Source organism: Mastomys coucha, chromosome X (genome assembly GCF_008632895.1).
Source record: "Mastomys coucha isolate ucsf_1 chromosome X, UCSF_Mcou_1, whole genome shotgun sequence".
NCBI lineage: Eukaryota > Metazoa > Chordata > Mammalia > Rodentia > Muridae > Mastomys > Mastomys coucha.
This window is the reverse complement of record NC_045030.1, coordinates 95,411,520-95,431,068: the sequence shown is the minus strand read 5'-3', so window position 1 is coordinate 95,431,068 and position 19,549 is coordinate 95,411,520. Positions and strand designations below refer to the sequence as shown.

At 42.1% G+C, this 19,549-nt stretch overlaps 1 protein-coding gene across 1 annotated transcript in view; it reads left to right on the top strand.

The window, feature by feature from the left end:
• Positions 1–2,213: 2,213 nt before the first annotated feature.
• LOC116088408 (vomeronasal type-2 receptor 116-like) overlaps positions 2,214–19,549 on the top strand; it is a 75,579-nt gene continuing 58,243 nt past the window's right edge. The window contains 2 exon segments of the mRNA XM_031367474.1: positions 2,214–2,354; positions 6,603–6,836. Of these exon segments, the coding sequence (XP_031223334.1) occupies positions 2,214–2,354; positions 6,603–6,836 (375 nt within the window).

Below are 19,549 nucleotides of genomic sequence, written 5' to 3'. Positions count from 1 at the left end.
AAAATGAGAGATGTATGAGAAATTACAGGAAGAGGGCCATCTAAGTCTTTATTCATTTTTGGTTTTGTTTTCCTTTTTTTTTTTTTTTTTTCAGGACAGGATTTCCCTGTGTAGCCCTGGCTGTCCTGGAACTCACTCTGTAGACCAGGCTGGCCTCAAACTCAGAAATCTGCCTGCCTCTGCCTCCCAAGTGCTGGGATCAAAGCCGTGTGCCACCACTGCCCTGGCCCATCTAAGCCTTCCTGAAAGTGAAGTCCAAAGTGTTTGAGACAAGGTTCTGGGATGTTTCTTGCCTTGGTCCTATCTTCTCTCCTTATATGCACGTTCCTATCATTGGAATGGGAAGGGGTATTCAGTGCTATTGTATGTTGGAAAGATATAACTTGATTTATGATTTTACAAGATATGCCTTTCAAGATATTGCCTTGAGTGTCAGAAGAGAGTTTAGATCTTTGAACAGTGTAGGCGCTGCTGATTCAGTGGTACCCTCAAAAATAATGGTGACCAACTTAACCCTAACCCTGGGCCTAGCCCTGAGAATTACCCTAAAGCTCTTAACCCCTGAATTTCTTAATCACCCTACGGTAACAAACCTTATCCTAGTCCTAACCATAACTCTCTAATTACCTAACCCTAATTCTAACACTGCTTATTATTGTGGATTTTTTTAAAGATTTATTTTATTTGTATGAGTACATTGTACCTGTCAGATACACTGGGAGGGGGAATCTGAACACATCACAGATGGTTGTGAGCCTTCATGTGGTTGCCTGTAATTGAACTCAGGACCTGTAGAAAAGCATTCAGTGCTCTTAACCACTGAGCTATCTCTCCAGCCCAGGGAATATTTCCTAATTATATTTTTTTGAAGTGAGAAACCCTCTCTTAATCTTGATCTTTTGAGATGTTCAGATCCATATTTGATTAAGGCTATAGATTATTTTAGCAACACACACACACACACACACACACACACACACACACACACACATATATATATGACATTGAACATCATAGTCCTTTTATTTTTTGTACTTGCCCTACATTTTGTTACAAAACAAAGGTGATTTGTTTGTTTTTTAAAACTGGCATTAATAATAAGTACTTATTTCTTCAAAATTCTGGTATATAAGAAAAACAGCTGTAATATCCTGCAACAGGAAATCAACCAATCCTTGATTTATTTATTTATTTTATTTTATTTTTTGAGATAGGGTTTCCCTGTGTAGCCCTGGCTGTCCTGGAACTCACTCTGTAGACCAGGCTGGCCTGGAACTCAGAAATCTGCCTCCCTCTGCCTCCCAAGTGCTGGGCTTAAAGGTGTGTGCCACCACCGCCCAGCTGATTTTTCTAATTTCCCTCAGCTGACAGTCTTGGAACTTTTGGAACATTCTATTAAATGCGCTTTCTATATACATGGAGAGATTCATTCTCTCTATAATATAAGTTTATGTAGAGAACCTATCCTAATACAAATGTGTTTTTCTTCTCTTTGTCACTGATGATGATGTGCCTGCTATTAATCATGCTCATCAGTGTTTCACTTATGTTTCCAGCTTTTCTCCCTGGGTTGTTTGATCCCTGTCATCTGGTGAAAGGGAGCTGCAATTACCCCGAGACCAGCATGAAGTCCAAAAACCCAAAAACTCTCGTTTCCTAAAATCTCTCTTTACTGTTGATAGTCTGGGCACCCTTCCATTACTAGGCCAGATTGACACCTCCATGGCCCCTGAGTTCATGGGCTATGCAAGCTGTTCACCTTGATTTTAGGAAGAAGAAGAAGACAGCCAGTGTTGTGAGCAGAACTCACGCAAGGCCTGTGGTCAGCGGTTGGGGTGTGCTGGATCCTTGCTCACCGAGGGGAGGCGCAGGCAGCTGAATAGCCTGAGGCAGAATGGTGGATGGGGTGAGATTCCTCTTGGTGGTCAGGCACGAATGCTAATGGAGTTCAAACTACTCCGGAGATCCGAAAAAGGTGTGGCCCTGGACCGGTGGCACACGTGAGCCTTAAGGAACACTCATCAAGGCCTCCAGGAGGACCTACCAGTCATAGAGGTGGGATCTTCTGGGTGCCTTTCTCCCAGTCACTGTGGCTGTGCAGGCTTGATTGGTTCCCTCTGTGTCTTGCTCTGAGCACAGCTGTTGGGTGCTGTGAGGGGACCTCAGGGAAGCTCTGGAATAGAGACATGGTGAGCACAGGGTCACTGCCCACCATGGGTAGGGGCAGCTGGCTGAGCAGTGGGAGCTGGAGTAGTGGGTCCGCTCTGGGGCTGGATGGGAAGCATCAGCCAGATGTGGCCAGATGTGACCATTGGGAGGTTCCTTGTGGTGCTCCTCACTTGTTAGATCAGGAGGTGAGTTCTGAGTAACTTCACTATCATGGCTGATTCTGAATTTGCTTAGGAAATTTGGACCAGTTTATTTCTTGTGGAAACATGGGTGATTTATTTGACTATGCATCCACCATCTTGAATTTTTTTCCATGTTGGTGTTCCTGTGTATCCCTTGCTATCCTGTTTTATTTTATGGTATATATTAAGAAGACAGGTATAGGGTCCGAGAGATGGTTCAGAAGTCAAGGGCTCTGGTTGTTTTCCTGAGGACTGAGTTCAATTCACAGCAACCAGAGGATGGTGCATAATCTTGTGTTATGGGATCCGGTGCCCTCTTCTGGCCTTTACATGCATGGGAAACATTGTGAATGTAAAGACTAACAAATCCTAAAAAAAAAAAAGAAGATTCTAATAGGTCTGGTTTCATACATTACTTCTGTTTGTTTTGTTTAGTTTTTGTCAAAAATTTTGGCTCTATTTTTTTGATATTTCATTTTTTATAGATATTTTCTTTATTTACAATATTTCCCTTCCCAGGTTCCCCTCCAAAAACAAACAAACAAACAAAAAAATTAAAAGTAAAACAAATCCTGTTCCTTCCCACCTTATCCTTTTATATTTCTTTATGTCATCTGTTTAGTGTTTTGATTACTATGTGGCAAAGTGGTTTTGTTTTGTTTTGTTTTCACAATCTATTTGGTAATTTTTATAATCCTAGTGCCTTAATTGGCACTTTTTCTTCAGTTTAGAAAATATTTTTATTTACACTTTCATTGAAAATATTTTCTAGAACTTTTAACTGATATTGTTCTCCTATTGAAATCATTGGTAGTTTTTTTGCTTTCTCATATATTTCAGTATTCCTTGTTGATTAGTTGCAGGAAACTTTTAAAATCCACATTTTATTTAATCATTGTATTATTTTTTTCTATTCATCTTTAACACTTGAGATTCTCTCCTCCATTCCTCTTGTATGGGTTAACCTCACCTCTGTAATATTCAGTGTACAAGCAATTAGGGACTTGTCCACTCTCTTACCTAGTTCTCTCCTTTCCATCTGCCCTGGGTTCGGGTTTGGGTTCAGGTTCGGGTTCGGATTTGGGTTCAGAATTCAGGGTTCAGAGTTCAGGTAGGGGTCGGGGTCGGGGTCTGGGTTGGGGTTGGGGTCGGGGTCTGGGTCAGGCTCGGGGTCAGGGTCGGGGTCGGGGTCAGGGTCAGGGTCAGGGTAAGGGTTATTTGGACAGGGTTACACTTACGGTTAGGGTTAGGGTTATTTGGACAGGGTTACAGATAGGGTCAGGGTTATTTGGACAGGGTTACAGTTAGTGTTAGGGTTATTCGGACAGGGTTAGGATTAAGGGTAGGGTTAGGGTCAGGGTTAGGGTTAGGGTTATTAGGACAGGTTTAGGGTTAGGGTTAGTGTTATTCAGACAGGTTAGGGTTAGGGTTAGGGTTATTCAGACAGGGTTAGGGTTAGGATAAGGGTTAGGGTTATTCGGATTGGCTTACAGTTAGGGTTAGGTTTAGGGTCATTGGGGCAGGGTTCGGGTTAGAGTTAAGTTTATGGTTATTTGGACAGTGTTAGGGGTAGGGTTAAGGTTATTCGGACGGGTTAGGGTTAAGGTTAATCGGACAAGGTTAGGGTTTGGGTTAGCGTTCATGTTATTTGGATAGGATTACAGTTAGGGTAATGATTATGATGGCATTTTTGTGAGTGCTGGCAAGGGAGACTGTTATGGTTGTTTCATGTTTCATGGCCAGCCTTGTCTACACAGTTAGCAGGCATCAATTAGTATCAACTAGTATCCCTGGAAACTCAGCCTTGAAAATGGACATTTTTATACTTTTGGCTTATCTGTCAGTGAGAAACCCAGGCTGTCACATCTATAATCCAGGCAGCAATTCACCTTCTGGATCTAAGCAGGAAGAAGGGAGCCCAGACTTAGCTCTCTTTGGAAAAAGAAATTCAGGAGACAACCACTAGGTGGAGCCTTAGGAAAAGGAAGAGCTGCAGTCTGATAACCAGCCTAGGCTCCTGGACCAGCACTCTTGAGTCTGGAGCACTCCAATTTCCTACAGTGACCTCCAGGAGGCACAGGGACAGAGGCATGCAGGGAGTGAGTGCATTCCTTCTATACCCGCTCATCTATGTGCTATGCTTTAAATGGGCCCATCCCTGAGCTCATTAAAGGTCTTCCCTGTGGGTTTCTAGGTAATAATTGGTGAAGAGGGACAAGAGTCCCTAGTTGAGCCGCATTCAGTTGAATGGTTAGACTCTAGAGGAAAGGTTGTTTTTATTATTACTATTGTTGTTGTTGTTGTTGTTGTTGTTGTTGATGATGATGATGATGATGATGATGATTATGATGATGATGATGATGGTGTCTAGCATCACCCCCAGGCCACTCACTGTGCACAGCTATGATAGTCACACTGGCCCAGACAACTGAAAAACCACACACCCTTATTCATTTCTCACTGAACTCCCTGTTTGGGATGGAACTCACCAGATACCTATGTCTGGAGTCTGTCTGGCCCCCTGAGATACCTCTTTTATGAAGACCACCTTCCATCCTGTCCTCTGCAGAGCCTGTCCCCCGATGGAACATCCAGACAGACCTCCTGGTGAGCCTTTCATCCCAGCACTTGGGAGGCAGAGGCAGGTTGATTCATGAGTTCCAAGGGCAGCCTGGTCTACAGAGTGAGTTCCAAGAAGGCCAGGGCTGCACGGAGAAACCCTGTCTTGGAAAAAATTATTTCTGACGCTTTGGGAATTTCTCTGAGAATATCACCTGTAGGCATTATCTGAAAGCAGAGCTGAAGGAATGGCCTTCCTCGGAGAACACATACATGTTTTCCCAAGCACACGCAGGCATGGCCTTTTGAGGATTCTTTAAAGGATAGCCTTGATTTACAGAGCCTCCCCTTGCCTCTGCCTCCTGAGTGCTGGAAGTTAAGGCATGAAACGCCACGCCCGGCCCCATTTTCTCCTTTTTCTAAAAACCAATTTTAGGTTAGGCATGGTGGTATGCCTCTTTAATCCCAGCACTCAGGAAGTAGAGGCAGGAGGAGATCAGTGAGTACAAAGCCAACCTTGTCTACAAATCAAGTTCCAGGACAGCCAGGGCTACAAAGAGAGACCCTGTATAAAAGAACAAACCTGTCTCGAATTAAAACAAAGCAAAAAAATAATAATTTTATGTAAATGTCACCAAAAATCTATTCGGATAACTAAGATGATGCTTCTCCCTTTCTCCACATATGCTCACTTGCTGTGCAAAAACTCAGTCCTACAACATGGATAGCAACTAGAACTAGAGACCTCTGGGATGGGGTGAAATATTCAGGCGGTCTGACCCTGTTTGTGGGGTGACTGTGTGATGGCTAGTCCCAGTTGTCTATAGCTGGAATGAACAACAACCCAGAACTGGAGGGTACACTTGTGATACAGATCTTGAGGCTGAAAGACCACAGATTTTGATCCTGCGCATGAGCCAGAGTAGCCATGAAAAGCTTAGGCCTGGACAGATCTTTAACCTGAGGAAACATGCAAGCAGATCTCTGAGTTCAAGGCCAGCTCGGGGCAGAGCAAGTTCTACGTAAAGAACAGCTTAGGTCGTGGTAGGCTGGCACACACCTTTAGTCTGGGCCAGACCTAAGGACAGTGGAAGAAGGGAGATTCTCTTCTTTGCCTGCTTCCTTCGCATGCATTACTTGTGAGTGCATCTGTTGCAACCTGTCTTCACGATTCCAGCTTCTACAGAAGATCAGTTGAAACACCAAGCCTCAACTACTATGTCTTTGGACTTCCTATCATAGCTGCCCAAGGTTGGATTTGCTGGACTACAGACTGTAAGCCGTTCCAACAGATTCCCTTAATAGAGACACATCCCATATGTTCTGTGACTCTATAGAGTCCTGTCTAAATACAGTGTGCATGTTGATACTGGCCATACCACAAGGGAAACCATACTGTCTTTGACAAAGGTATTCTATTCAGCTAGTAGAAGGACGGTTTGGTCATTCTGATCTTAGGACTAGGTTGAGGATGCTGCCGCAGAGCTATGCCCAGGATACAGGTATTTGGAGTCTCTTCCAGGAAGTGGTGGTGGTCCTATCAGGTGCACTGTTTTCTGGGGAGGACACTGGCATTTACCAGGGGTTTCTAGTACATGCTGTAGGAGCCTCAGAGCCTAAACTGGAACAGAGATACTGCAGAGGAGGAATTGGCACTTTCCTGAGTGGTGGGTACCCTGGGGGTAATTTCAGAGACATGAAGTGGCATCAGCAAGTGTGCTGGAGACCCTCATTGGCACAGACATTGTGGTGGAGGATGTGGTCAAGATGGAAGCTGTTGAAGCTGCTGTAGTCTCACATCATGTCATGGAACAGTGTAGAGAGTGTGCCGAGGTTATCATCGAGGTTGTGGGAGGCAAGGATACCATGGCAATGAATGAGAAGATCCCGAGTGGATTTATGGAGGCCCTGTACATACAGACTTGGGTAATTTCAGAGTTTCAGAGGTTTAGGGAAGGAGAAATCCCTAGTGTGATGGGAGGATTTACTAGTGTTACCCCTTTGTCTAAACTCCGCCACACAGTTACCAGGCATCAGCCAGCTTTGTGCTCCGTCCCACAGTTACTTGACCACTGCTGGGTAAGCCTTTCCCACTGTCCTCTTCCCTCTCTCACCCTTCCCTTTTTGCTCTGGCCCTCCTTCACCCCTCTCTCCCCATTCCCTTCCCCTGTGTGCCTAGTGGACCTCACAGACTGCCCAGCCCTGGCTCGAACCTGGGGCATGGGGCAGGGTGATCACGGGCAGGGACAGTGTCCAATTGCGTGTGGCTGGGGTGAGAGCAGCCGGGGCTGGTGTAAGATTGGGCATGGCCGAATAAGAGGCAGAGTCAGTGTGAGGGGTGAGCCTGGGGCAGTGGGCTTGTCTCAGGAGGCTATTTCAAGCTCTGACTGGCAAGGCAGGTTGGGCATGATGTGGGGAAAGTGAGAGTGACTATGGCTAGTGGGCAAGGCTATGTGTTGATGGGCAGGATGCATGGGTGTGACTTGCCAGGTGTTATAGGTCACAGTGTGACAGGACTGCAAACCCTGTTGGCTCCAAGTAGGCAGAGGGGAGTGGTCCAGCCCTGGCCCTGCCTCTGCCTCACCCCCATGCTTGCCCATTGGCACATGTGTCCCCTGGAGCCCTCTGGAATACCAGGAAGTCATCCACCTAGGTTAGGCCACCTATTCTTCCAGTTGGTTTTACAGTCTAAAGAGTCATAGTTATTTGTTCTTTGTTAGGCATTATATTTTGAAGAATAAAACATGAATAATAGAGGGCCTGGTTAAGAACAATCATTATATTCTTGGGACAGAATGAAGAATTAATTCTGGCCAGCTATAGGGAAGTCTCCAACCCCTCTCCCTCAGGAACTGGGAACTTGAGCATAGATTTTTTTTTGGTTGTTTTGATTTTGTTTGTTTTGTTTTGTTTTGTTTTCCCCTATGGTCAAATGTAGACTGATAACAAAAATGCAGTACTTAGGACAAATTTCTTTTTCTTGTTTCCACATTTGCATACACAAGAGTAAAACTGTTAGTGTGTAATTAGTTTGTTAAAGACTTTGCATATCACAATAGTACTTGAGGAACTTAAAAAGAAGTTATACAGAATGGAATCTATGAGTGTAAAGTATTTGGTAAAATCTTTAGCCTATTTACTTATAGTTACATAAGATTATTCTGGAGAAGAAATGTGACAAGTGCCAAACTATTCAATTATCATGGTGTCCCTCTGTATGTTTTTTATTTGTTTTTTTTATTTGTTTGTTTGTTTTACTTGTTTGTTCTTGCACTTCAAACTCATAAGGACAAAAGCCCTATGAATACAAACAGTAAAGTAAGCCTTTTAGATTGTCTTTACTTACATGAAATAACAAATCCAGGTGTAAAATTTTATGGGTGTACATTAGTGGCTTCTTTGTTGCTGTGATTTTTTTTAAAAAAAAAGGTCTAAGAAAACTTATAAAAACCTTATTTTGAGCCAGGCAGTGATGGTGCACACCTTTAATCCCATCTCCATCTCCCACAGCTGAGGAAACGCCAGTGGGAAGATTGGTTGAAGATTTCCCACAACCTCTTACTATTTCTTTCACCACAGGAAGATCATAAATCTGTAGACCAAGATTATGACCACAAAGTTGGACAGGAACATCATGTCCATGACTCACAAGTTCAGCAGTGAAGGATTCCTCTTGCCCTCTGTGTCCCCCAGGCCAGTTGTGGTGACTGAAGAGGTATTGATGGAATGGTTCCTCATTATTGTGCTGAGTGCTGTGGAGAGATGAGAAGTAAGCAGACCTTCCATGAATGAAGGAGTGATGGTTGAATGTCACATATTATCTCCTTTGTGAGATGTAGGATAGGGAACAATGGTTAGAAGCTCATTCAGGGAAGGGAACAGATGCTTAAGGCTGAAAATCTAGGAGAGCAAGCTCAAATGCATAGTTCCCAACTGTCCCGGCTATGTGTCCACAGATTTTAATTTGGTCACAGATAACACAGTTAGAGAAATACATGATTTATTCCCATTTAAATATATGTTAATATGCAGATATCGTTAGTTCATAGAAAGTTTTCTCTTTGGGCCTTTGAACCTGATTTTGGTCCCTAATATCTATATCAAGAACCAAGTGAAGTGGGCATGACCAACCCCAAGAGACAGAGGCAGGCAGATCTCTGATCTGACAGTCAGCCTGGTCTATATCTCTAGTTCAGCATCAAATAGCTGAGAGTGCTGTAATACTAGTGCTGAGAAGGTGGAGAAGGGATTGTCCCTTGGCTCAATGGCCAGCCAACCAAGTCTCCATGGAAACTTGAAGCCACTGAGAAATCCTGACCCAAAATATAAGGTGGACAAGACCCTAGACTCTCCTCTAGCCAAAACTTTGTAAATAAATGTGAACATACACACACACACAGTGAGAGACTTAAATACAGATAGACACAGATAGACGTACACAGATACACACACACACACACACACACACACACACACACACACAAATTTAGCCATATGTGTACAGCTCAATCCAGTGCTGAATTATTGCTTTACAAACATCACTAAGGATAATTTCCCCAACATTTCCCTATTTGTGAATTTTAGACCAGTGGTTCTCAGTCTGTGCATCACTGCCCCATATGGATTTCATATCAGGTATCACACCTGTCAGTCATTGACATTGTGATTCATAACACTAGGAAAATTAAAGTTATGAAATTGCAATGGTATTTTTATGCATGTAGGTCTGCATGACATGAGGAACTGCCAGTGAACTAGATACATATGACTTCTTTCTCTTTCTGAGTTCAAGTACTGATGGGTCTACATAGTCAGTATTAAGACAGAAGGGTTATATGCAGAGAACTTGACATCAAATAAGTTAATTAATTAATTAATTAATTAATTAATGAAGCAGCACAGAGTTCCTGCTCCTGTAGGGCAATGACTATGTTAGATCATACAGTGACTGTGCTGGGCTGAAGGACTTCCAGTCCAGTGGACTGCAGTTAGTTATGCATCAGAGGGGCTAGAGGGATCAAAAGACTGAGCAGCTACATTATGAAATTGGGGAGATTTTCTTTTCCATTTTCTAATTATTGATGAGCCTAAGAAGACAGATGTGTTGTCCAGAGTGACAGGGGCAAATGAGTGACTGTGCTGACATGTGGCAATTGTAGATAGACCTGAGAATACCAGAACACCCAATGGTCCCTACTATATGTTCTGAGATGAGGCTGTAGCTGTGTGGATATGCTACGTACATGTCTAATTGGAGTTCTGTTGCAGGACCAAGAGAATCACCTACTTCCTGGAGAAGTTTATTCACCTTGAAATCATGGGATGAAAGTTGTCAGGACAGTAGTAGTTAGTAGTCACACTAAGAAAGTTAACTAGAAGGTAGGGCAGATGCTAAAGTCTAGAGTTTAGAGTTTAGTGTGTTTCCCCCTGAGCAGACAAAGACAGACCACTGCAGAGGAGGCAGCAAAGACTTGTCACAACTACAAGGAAAGATGATGATGGCAGAGGTGTGGGCAGAACAGAGGAAATGGATATGGAAAAAGTTCAGAGTTGTGAAGTCTAAGGTGAAATGTAGGGGACAAGGAATATACAGGCATCAAACCCTGAGCCATGGTAACTCAACATGTGTCTTATTGAGTTGGGTTCCCTGAAATGGCTGCCATAACCTTATGCCTTCTGTTATTTGAAGATAAATTTGCAGAAGTATGTGGCCTGTTAAGTCTCCTTCAAGGTCAATGAAGGATTGGCATGGGCTCTCTCTAAGGAATGAGGGTTCATGGGGCAGAGGGGAATGCTAGCTCCTCTAAGGAACATCAATCCACGTGATAATCCACTCTTCCCAGCATCTTTGTACTTACATCTCTGCTACTGAGGTCCCCACTAGTCTCCAGTTTGCAGATATTCTGCTGATAGCAGAAGAAGCAGGATCCAAGCCATGGCCCAAATCCATCCATGAAATGAGACAAGCAAAGCCATAAGGCAGAAGTCTAAACTCCATGGAAGGTCCCTGATTTTGCTTTTGATTCAGGAGACATTCAAGCACATTACCCTGGCCCTTTTCCTTTGAAAGACTCAGTGGGGTCTGGGCATCCATCCCATCTCCACTTCAATGACACTACCAACTTCATTTATCAATCTGGCTTCTTCTTTTCCTTTGTTGTAGAAGACCTGATCCTGTGTCACTGACAACATGGTCCATTCCGTAGCCCAGCATCCTTTCTTTGACTAGAAGATATACCCTTTATCTAGTCACACTGGGCCACTCTCTGGTTACCTTGCCCTTCTTTTCTTGCCTATAGAGGTCACAACAGAGAGATAGAAGGAAAGTGAGATAGGATATGGGTCAGTACACTAGAGCCTATTCCTCTGACATGCTGTGATGTACAGAAGGTCATCTGACTACTGGCCTCAGGTGCTGGTAGTTCTCAGACCTGTCTCTGCCAGGCTGCAGCAGAGCTGTTTGCTGCCCTGGGCTACTCATGTTGTCTGAACATGAACAGCTGAGAGGTAAGATGGAGACCCATCGATGCTAACACCCTGACATAATTTCTCCCCCTACAGGTCTGCAGACTAAAGCATAAACCCCAGAGAATTGAGAGCCTATCGTCCCAAGAATCATCTGAGGGTTCAGAGGGAATTTTCTTATGAGATGAATGCAAGGGAGCCAGAGAGATGATTCAGTCAAGAAAGCATGGGGCAAAGGTAGGAGGACCTGAGTAAGATGGAACTAGAGCTCACCCAGTATAAGCCAGGGATTTTGGAAGAATTATCTATTCCATCCCTGGTTAAACAGGAGACAGGTAGAGTCTTGGATTGGATATTGTCCATCTAGGCTACAACAAATGGTGGGTTCTATGCAAAAACAAACAAACAAACAAAAACATGCCTTTAAAATGAGGGGTATTGCTGAAGAAGGTGATTAATTACTGTCATTATATTTTCTAAATTGATTTTATATGAAGTGTGTTAAGTTACATAATAATGAGCAAACACAGTGTGTACCAGTGAGAGAGCTAAGTGGGAAATGCAGACTGCTGCCTAGCCCAATAACCTGGGTGCATAAAGAAAACTGTCTCTGGATAATTGTCTTTTGCCTCTTAAAGTAACCCATAGGTTCCTGGTGTGACACTGTTCTCTTATAAAGACATTCTGGTTCCAGAATACCTTACCTGGGAGTGTGTTTATATATAGGTAGTTATTGGTGACCACAACTCCCTGCATACCACCCTGGAGCAGCTGTGTCCTGGAGCAGCTGTGAGGCTTCTGCTTTAGTTGTGACTGCATCCAAGACTCCTGACTTGGTGTAGGACTCATATGGGAGAGAATATTGGGAATCTAAGTGAATGACCTCATCTTAGATTGTTACCAGAGAGGGATTTAGAGACTGAACTTGCCACCACATGTAGTTAGGAAGGATGTTTAGAGGAGAGAGTAGGACATCAATCCACCCACAATATCCTCAAGCCAAAATTTATACCATCTATAAATTTATATCAAAATTTATATCATTTATATCATCTTCAGACACATGCCAAGTGATAGCCAAACTTTCACACACTTTATGATATCCTAGTATACTTGCTGTACTGGCTGGTTTTGTGTGTCAACTTGACACAGGCTGGAGTTATCACAGGAAATGGAGCTTCAGTTGGGGAAGTGCCTCCATGAATCTTCAGCTATAAGGCATTTTATCAATTAGTGATCAAGGGAGAGGGGCCCCTTGTGGGTGGTGCCATCCCTGGGCTGGAGGTCTTGGGTTCTATAAGAGAGCAGGCTGAGCAGGCCAGGAGAGGCAAGCTAGTAAGGAACATCACTCTATGGCCTCTGCATCAGCTCCTGTTTTCTGACCTGCTTGAGTTCCAGTCCTGACTTCCTTTGTGATAAACAGCAATGTGGAAGTAAGCCAAATAAATCCTTTCCTCCCCAACTTGCTTCATGGTCATGATGTTTGTGCAGGAATAGAAACCCCTGACTAAGACACTTGCAGACAGGAACCTGCCACAGCTATCTCCTCAGAGCTTTCATCCAGAAGCAGATGGTGGCAGGTACAGGGACCCAAAGCCAAACAACAGTTAGAGCCTGGAAACTCTTTGGGAACATTGGGGAATAGAAGTCAATACATCAGAGGGACTAAGAATGCTCATAGAATCAACTAACATGGGACTATCTGGGCTCACAGAGCCTTGGCCACCCACTTGGGAGCATACAGGAGTTGAACATACACCCCCTAAATATTTGTAGCAAATGGGAAGCTTTGTAGTCATACTTGTCCCATAACAAATGGAACATGGGCTGTATCTGTCTCTTTTCTCTGCCATTGGATATCCTTCCCACAACCTGAACTGACTACTTTGGCCTCAGTGGGAGAGGATGTGCCTACTGGTGAGACCATATGGCATACAATGGAATGGTACCTCTGAAAAAAAAAGAAGAGGGGCAATGGGTGAAAGTTTTTGTATGGGTGGGACTGAGAAGAGAAGAGGGAGAGAGCCTGTGATGGTGATGTAAAGTGAATTTAAAAAGTAAAAATAAATTTTGAAAAACTGTCTAAAGTAGACCAAGAATCTACAGAAGGTAATTATTCAAAGTGTGATGGTGATGGAACTAATGGAAAGTGGCTGTCTTCTATTGATTGCATCTGATAGAGGTATGTCAGAGAAAGGACACAATTCTATTTAACAGTCAGGCCACTGAGGGTTTTATCATGATCCAGTGAGTATATAGATAACATGAGTGGACTTGCTTCTTTTTGGGAGAGTGAGTCACAAGGAAGAGTAAAAATGGAAGAACTGGGTCTTCTGGTTTCCACCTTTGGCAGGAGCAGATCTCTGGCACTGGACACAGTTACACCTAGCCAACACCCTAGTCCCAGATGGATTCCCCAGGTACTCTGACACATCTGGGATCACAGAATTACAGGCTCTATTCAGAGACAGGGTGGCCAGATAACAACAGAGATAATCAGATGGCAAGAGGCAAGCACAAGAACATAACTAATAGAAAAACCAGTTTGATTTGGTAGCATCATAATCCAGGTCTCCCAAAAGAGCAAGTACTGGATATCCCAACACACCTGTAAGGCAAGATTCAGACCTAAATTCACATTTCCTGAAGATGATAGAGGACTTTAAGAAGGACATAAATAACTCCCTTAAAGAAATTCAGAAGGACATATGTAAACAAGTAGAAGCCCTAAAAAAGGAAATGCATAAATCCTTTAAAGAAATACAGGAGAACAACCAAACCGGTGAAGGAATTGAACAAAGCTGTCCATAATCTAAAAATTAAAAGAGAATTATAAAAGAAAACTCAGAGTGACAGCTCTGGAGATGGAAAACCTTGGAAGGAGAACAAGAGTCAGAGATTCAAGCATCACCAACAGATTATAAGAGATAGAAAAGAGTAGCAGAAGATACAAGAGAAGACATCAACACAACAGTCAAGGAAAATACAGAGTAAATAACTCCTATCTCAAAACATTCCAGAAATCCAGGACATAATGAAAAACCAAAATGAGAATAATAGGTTTAGAAGAGAGTGAAGATTCAAAGGGCCAGCAAATACCTTGAACAAAATTATAGAAGGAAACTTTCCATGTAATTCATGCATACCTTTGGCATGAATTACAGGGATGGAAATGGAGTGAAGGCTGAGGAAAAAGTTTGCCGACAGGCTAAAAATGGGATCCAGCTCAAGGGGTGTCCCAAAGTACTACATTATTATTGAGGGTATGGGACACTCTCAAAAAGTGACCTATCATAACTGCTCTCCGAAAGACCCAGAAAGCAGCTGAAAGTGTCAGATGTAGATATTTGCATCCAACCAATGGACAGAAGCAACTGATCCTTGTTGAATTAGGGAAGACTGAAAGAATCTGAGAAGAGGGGTGATCCTGTAGAAGGACCAGCAGTCTGAATTGTCTAGATCTCTGAGATTCTCAAACACTGAACCAACAAACAGACAGCATACACTAGCAGATATGAGGTCCCTAACACACATACAGTAGAGGACATCTGGGTCTGTATTCATTACGAGACGATGTATCTAACTCTTAATAGACTGGAGGCCCCAGGGAGTTTAGAGGGCAGGTGGGGTGGTTGTGGTGGCATTCACGTGGAAACAGGAGGTTTGGGGGCGGTGTGGGATGTGGACCAGTCAGAAGGTGGATGGGGGGCAGGGAATGTAATATGGAGTGTAAAGAAATAAATGAGTTTAATTTTCCTAACCTAAAGAAAGAAATGCCCATAAACATACAAGAATTCTACAGAACACCAAACAGATGGTACCAGAAAAGAAATTCCTCTGGTCATATAATAATTAAAACACCAAATGTACAAAACAAAGAAAGAATATTGAAAACAGTAAGAAAAAAATGTCAAGTAATATATTAAGGCACATCTATCAGAATTGCACCAGACTTCTCAATGGAGACTCCAAAAGCCAGAAGTACCTAGACAGATGTCAAAAAGACACTAAGAGAACAAAAATCCCAGCCCAGGCTACTGTACCCAGCAAAACACAAATTACCATATATGGAGAAACCAAGGTATTCCAAGACAAAACCAAATTTATACATTATCTTTCCACAAATCCAGCCATACAGAACATAATAGAAGTTGTCCAAAACTAGGAAAGAGACTACACCCAAGAAAAAGAAAGAAGTTAATCTTTTCACATCAGACCCAAAGGAAGAGAAACACAAAAACATAATTCCACCTCTAGCAACAAAAATAACAGGAGCCAACAACCATTGATCCCTAATATCTGTCAATATCAAAGGCCTCAATTCCCCAATAAAAAGACTCTGCCTAACAGACTGGATATGTATACAGAATCCAGCATTTTGCTGCATAGAGGACACATTCCTCAGAGTCAAAGACAGACATTACCTCAAAGTAAAAAGGTGGGAAAAAATCCAAACAATGGTCTGATGAAACAAGCTTGAGTAGACTTTTTAATATCCAACAAAATAAAATGTCAACCTAAATTTATCAAAAACTATGAGGAAAGACACTACATAGTCATCAAAGGAAAAATCTACCAAGATGAACTCTTGATTCTGAACATCTATGCCCCAAATGCAAGGGTAACCTCATTTTTAAAAGAAATGTTACTAAAGCTCACAGTATATATTGGAACTCATACAATAATAGTAGGAGATTTCAACACCTCACTCTCACAAATGAACAGATCATAAAAACTGAAACTAAACAGAGACACAGTGAAACTAACAGAAATTATGAACCAAATGGATTTAACAGTTATCTACAGAACATTTCACCCCAAAACAAAAGAATACAAATTCTTCTCAGCAACTCATGATACCTTCTCAAAAAATAGACCAAATACTTGGACAGAAAACAAACCTCAACATATGTAAAAACATTGGATTATTCCCCATGTATTTATTCTATGAGCCTACTACCACTGACTAAGACTAGACTTCAATAGCAACAAAAACAGCAGAAATCCCTCACAAACATGGATGCTGAAGAACTATCTACTCAATGATAACTCAGTCAGAAAAGAAAGAAAGACATTAAAGATGTTTTAGAATTCAATAAAAATGAAGGTATCCATGCTTAAGGGACACAATGAAAAGCATTGCTAAGAGGAAACCTCATAGGTCTGAGTGCTTCCATAAAGAAGTTTGAGAGATTATACTATAGCAGCATAGCAGTTCATTTGAAAGCTCTAGAACAAAAAGAAACAAATGGGTAGTTACTGATACCTAAACTACAAAAGACCCAACAAAGAGAGAGAACTACAGACCAATTTCATTTATGAATATTGATGCAAAAATATTCAATAAAATTATTGTAAACTGAATCCAAGAACACTTCAAAATAATCATCCACCATGATCAAGTAGGCTTTATCCCAGGAAAGCAGGGATGGTTCAATACATATAAATCCTTCAATATAATCTACTATATAAACAAGTTCAAAGAAAAAAAATATGATCATGTCAGTAGAGGCTGAAAAAGCTTTTGAAAAAATACAACATGCACTCATGTTAAAAGTATTGGAGAGAGTTACCTCACTCAGGATGATATTCTCCAGATCCATATATTCCCTCAATAATTTCATAAATTCATTGTTTTTTAATAGCTGAGTAGTATTCCATTGTGTAGATGTACCACATTTTCTGTATCCATTTCTCTGTTGAGAGACATCTTGGTTATTTCCAGTTTCTGGCTATTATAAATAAGGCTGCTATGAACATAGTGGAGCATGTGTCCTTATTGCACGTTGGAGCATCTTCTGGGTATATGCCCAGCAGTGGTATAGCTGGGTCCTCTGGTAGTACTATGTCCAATTTCTATAGGAACCACCAAACTAATATCCAGAGTGATTGCTTGTAATCCCACCAGCAATGAAGGAGTGTTCCTCTTTCTCCACAACCTCTCCAGCATCTGCTGTCACCTGAGTTGTTTATCCTAGCCTGGTGTGAGGTGGAATCTCAGAGAAGTTTTGATTTGCATTGCCCTGATGACTAAGGATGTTGAATATTTATTTAAGTGCTTCTCAAGCCATTTGGAATTCCTCAGTTGAGAATTCTTTGTTTAGCTCTGTACCCCATTTTTAATAGGATCACTTGGTTCTCTGGAGTCTAACTTCTTGAGTTCTTTGTATATATTGGATATTAGTCCTCTATCAGATATAGGATTGATAAAGATCTTTTCCCAATTTGTTGTTTGTCGTTTTGTCCTACTGACAGTGTCTTTTGACTTACAGAAGTTTTGTAATTTTATGTGGTCTCATTTGTCAATTCTTGATCTTAGAGCATAAGGTATTGGTGTTCTGTTCATGCATTCTCTGATAAGTGGATATTAGCCCAGAAGATCAGAATACACAAATTACAATAAACAAACCACCAGAAACTCAAGAAAAAGGAAGACCAAAGTGTGGGTACTTCATTCCTTCTTAAAAGGGGGAACAAAATACCCATGGAAGGAGTTGCAGAGACAAATTTTGGAGCAGAGACTGAAGGAAGAACAATCCAGAGACATTGCACCTCGGAATCTTTCCTATATTCAATTATCAAATCTGGACACTATTGTGGATGCCAGCAAGTGCTGTCTAACAGGAGCCTGATACAGATGTCTCCTGAGAGGCTCTGCCAGTGCCTGACTAAGGCAGAAGTAGAGGCTCACAGCTATCCATTGGACTGAATACAGGTCCCCCAATGAAGGAGCTAGAGAAAGGACCCAAGGAGCTGAAGGGCTTGCAGCCCCTTATGACAAACAACAATATGAACTACCTAGTACCCTCAGAGCTCCCAGTGACTAAACCACCAACCAAAGAGTACACATGGTGGGACTCATGGCTCCAGCAGCATATGTGTAACAGAGGATGGCCAAGTTGGTCATCAATGGGAGGAGAGACCCTTGGCCCTGTGAAGGTTCTATGCCCCAGTGTAGGGTACTTCCAGGGCCAGTAAGTAGGAGAGGGAGGGGTGGTTAGCAGGAGGAGGGGGAGGAAACAGGGTTTGTTTTCATTTTTGTTTTTTATTTTATTCTTTCTTTCTTTTTTTCTGGAGGGGAATCTTGGAAAGGAGATATTATATAACATATAAATAAAAGAAAGATAGAAAGGAAAGAAGGGAGGGAGGGAAGAAGGAAGGAAGGAAGGAAGGAAGAAAGAAAGGGAGAAAGAAAGAAAGAAGTAGCCCACACCCACATTGTGAGCTTTTTCAAACTGCCCTTGAAGTGAGGTCATCACACACATATTAATAGCCAGCAAGGGTATCCCTTCTATCTATCTGGGGCTCAAATGGGGGTTTCTAAAACAAACCAAGAAAAGCAGTAGTTTAGTTATTAGCTAGACTATTCTGCAATGGTTTACGTACTTTCACTGCATAGATTAGAGTTTGGGTTCTTGGAAATATTACACATTTTTTTACTTATTATTATTATTATATATGCAATCCTAGCTCACTGCATAAAAATTACAAATGGTTCTGAAAAAATCTAGGAATATGTTGACTAAATCCCCATCATCTATAAACAGTCTATGCTCTAAATATTCTGTATCTCTATGCAGAATTTTTATTAAAAAATGAATGTGTTTTATTAAAAAAAGTTTTGGGGATATCAGGAATTCAAGGTGCATATCTAAATATAATAAAAACAATATACAGCAAACCAATAGCCAACATCAAACTAAATGCAGAGAAATTCAAAGCAGTTCCATCAAAATCAGGGACAGGACAACGTTGCCTACTCTCAACCTATTCATTGTAGTAGTACTCAAAATTCTAGCCTGAGCAAGTAGACAACAGAAAGATGAAAGGCATACATATTGGGAAGGAAAAAGGCAAGGTACCACTATTGGCAGATGACATGATAGTCATAAGCAACCCCCAAAATTCCACCAGAGAGCTCCTACACCTGATTAAAACTTCAATACATTTTCTCTCTAGTGTGTTTCTAAGACTGGAGCAGCCAGGCAGGAGGCCCAGGCCCTACAAGTCCCAGGGGAGCTGCAGGGCGGCAGGGACAGGACAAGCTCTAGTCAGAGACACTAAGAACATCTAACACCAGAGATCAACAGATGGAGAAAGGAAAATGCAAGAATCCTACCAACAGAAACCAAGACTACTTGGCTTCATCAGAACCTAGTACTCGCACTGCAGCA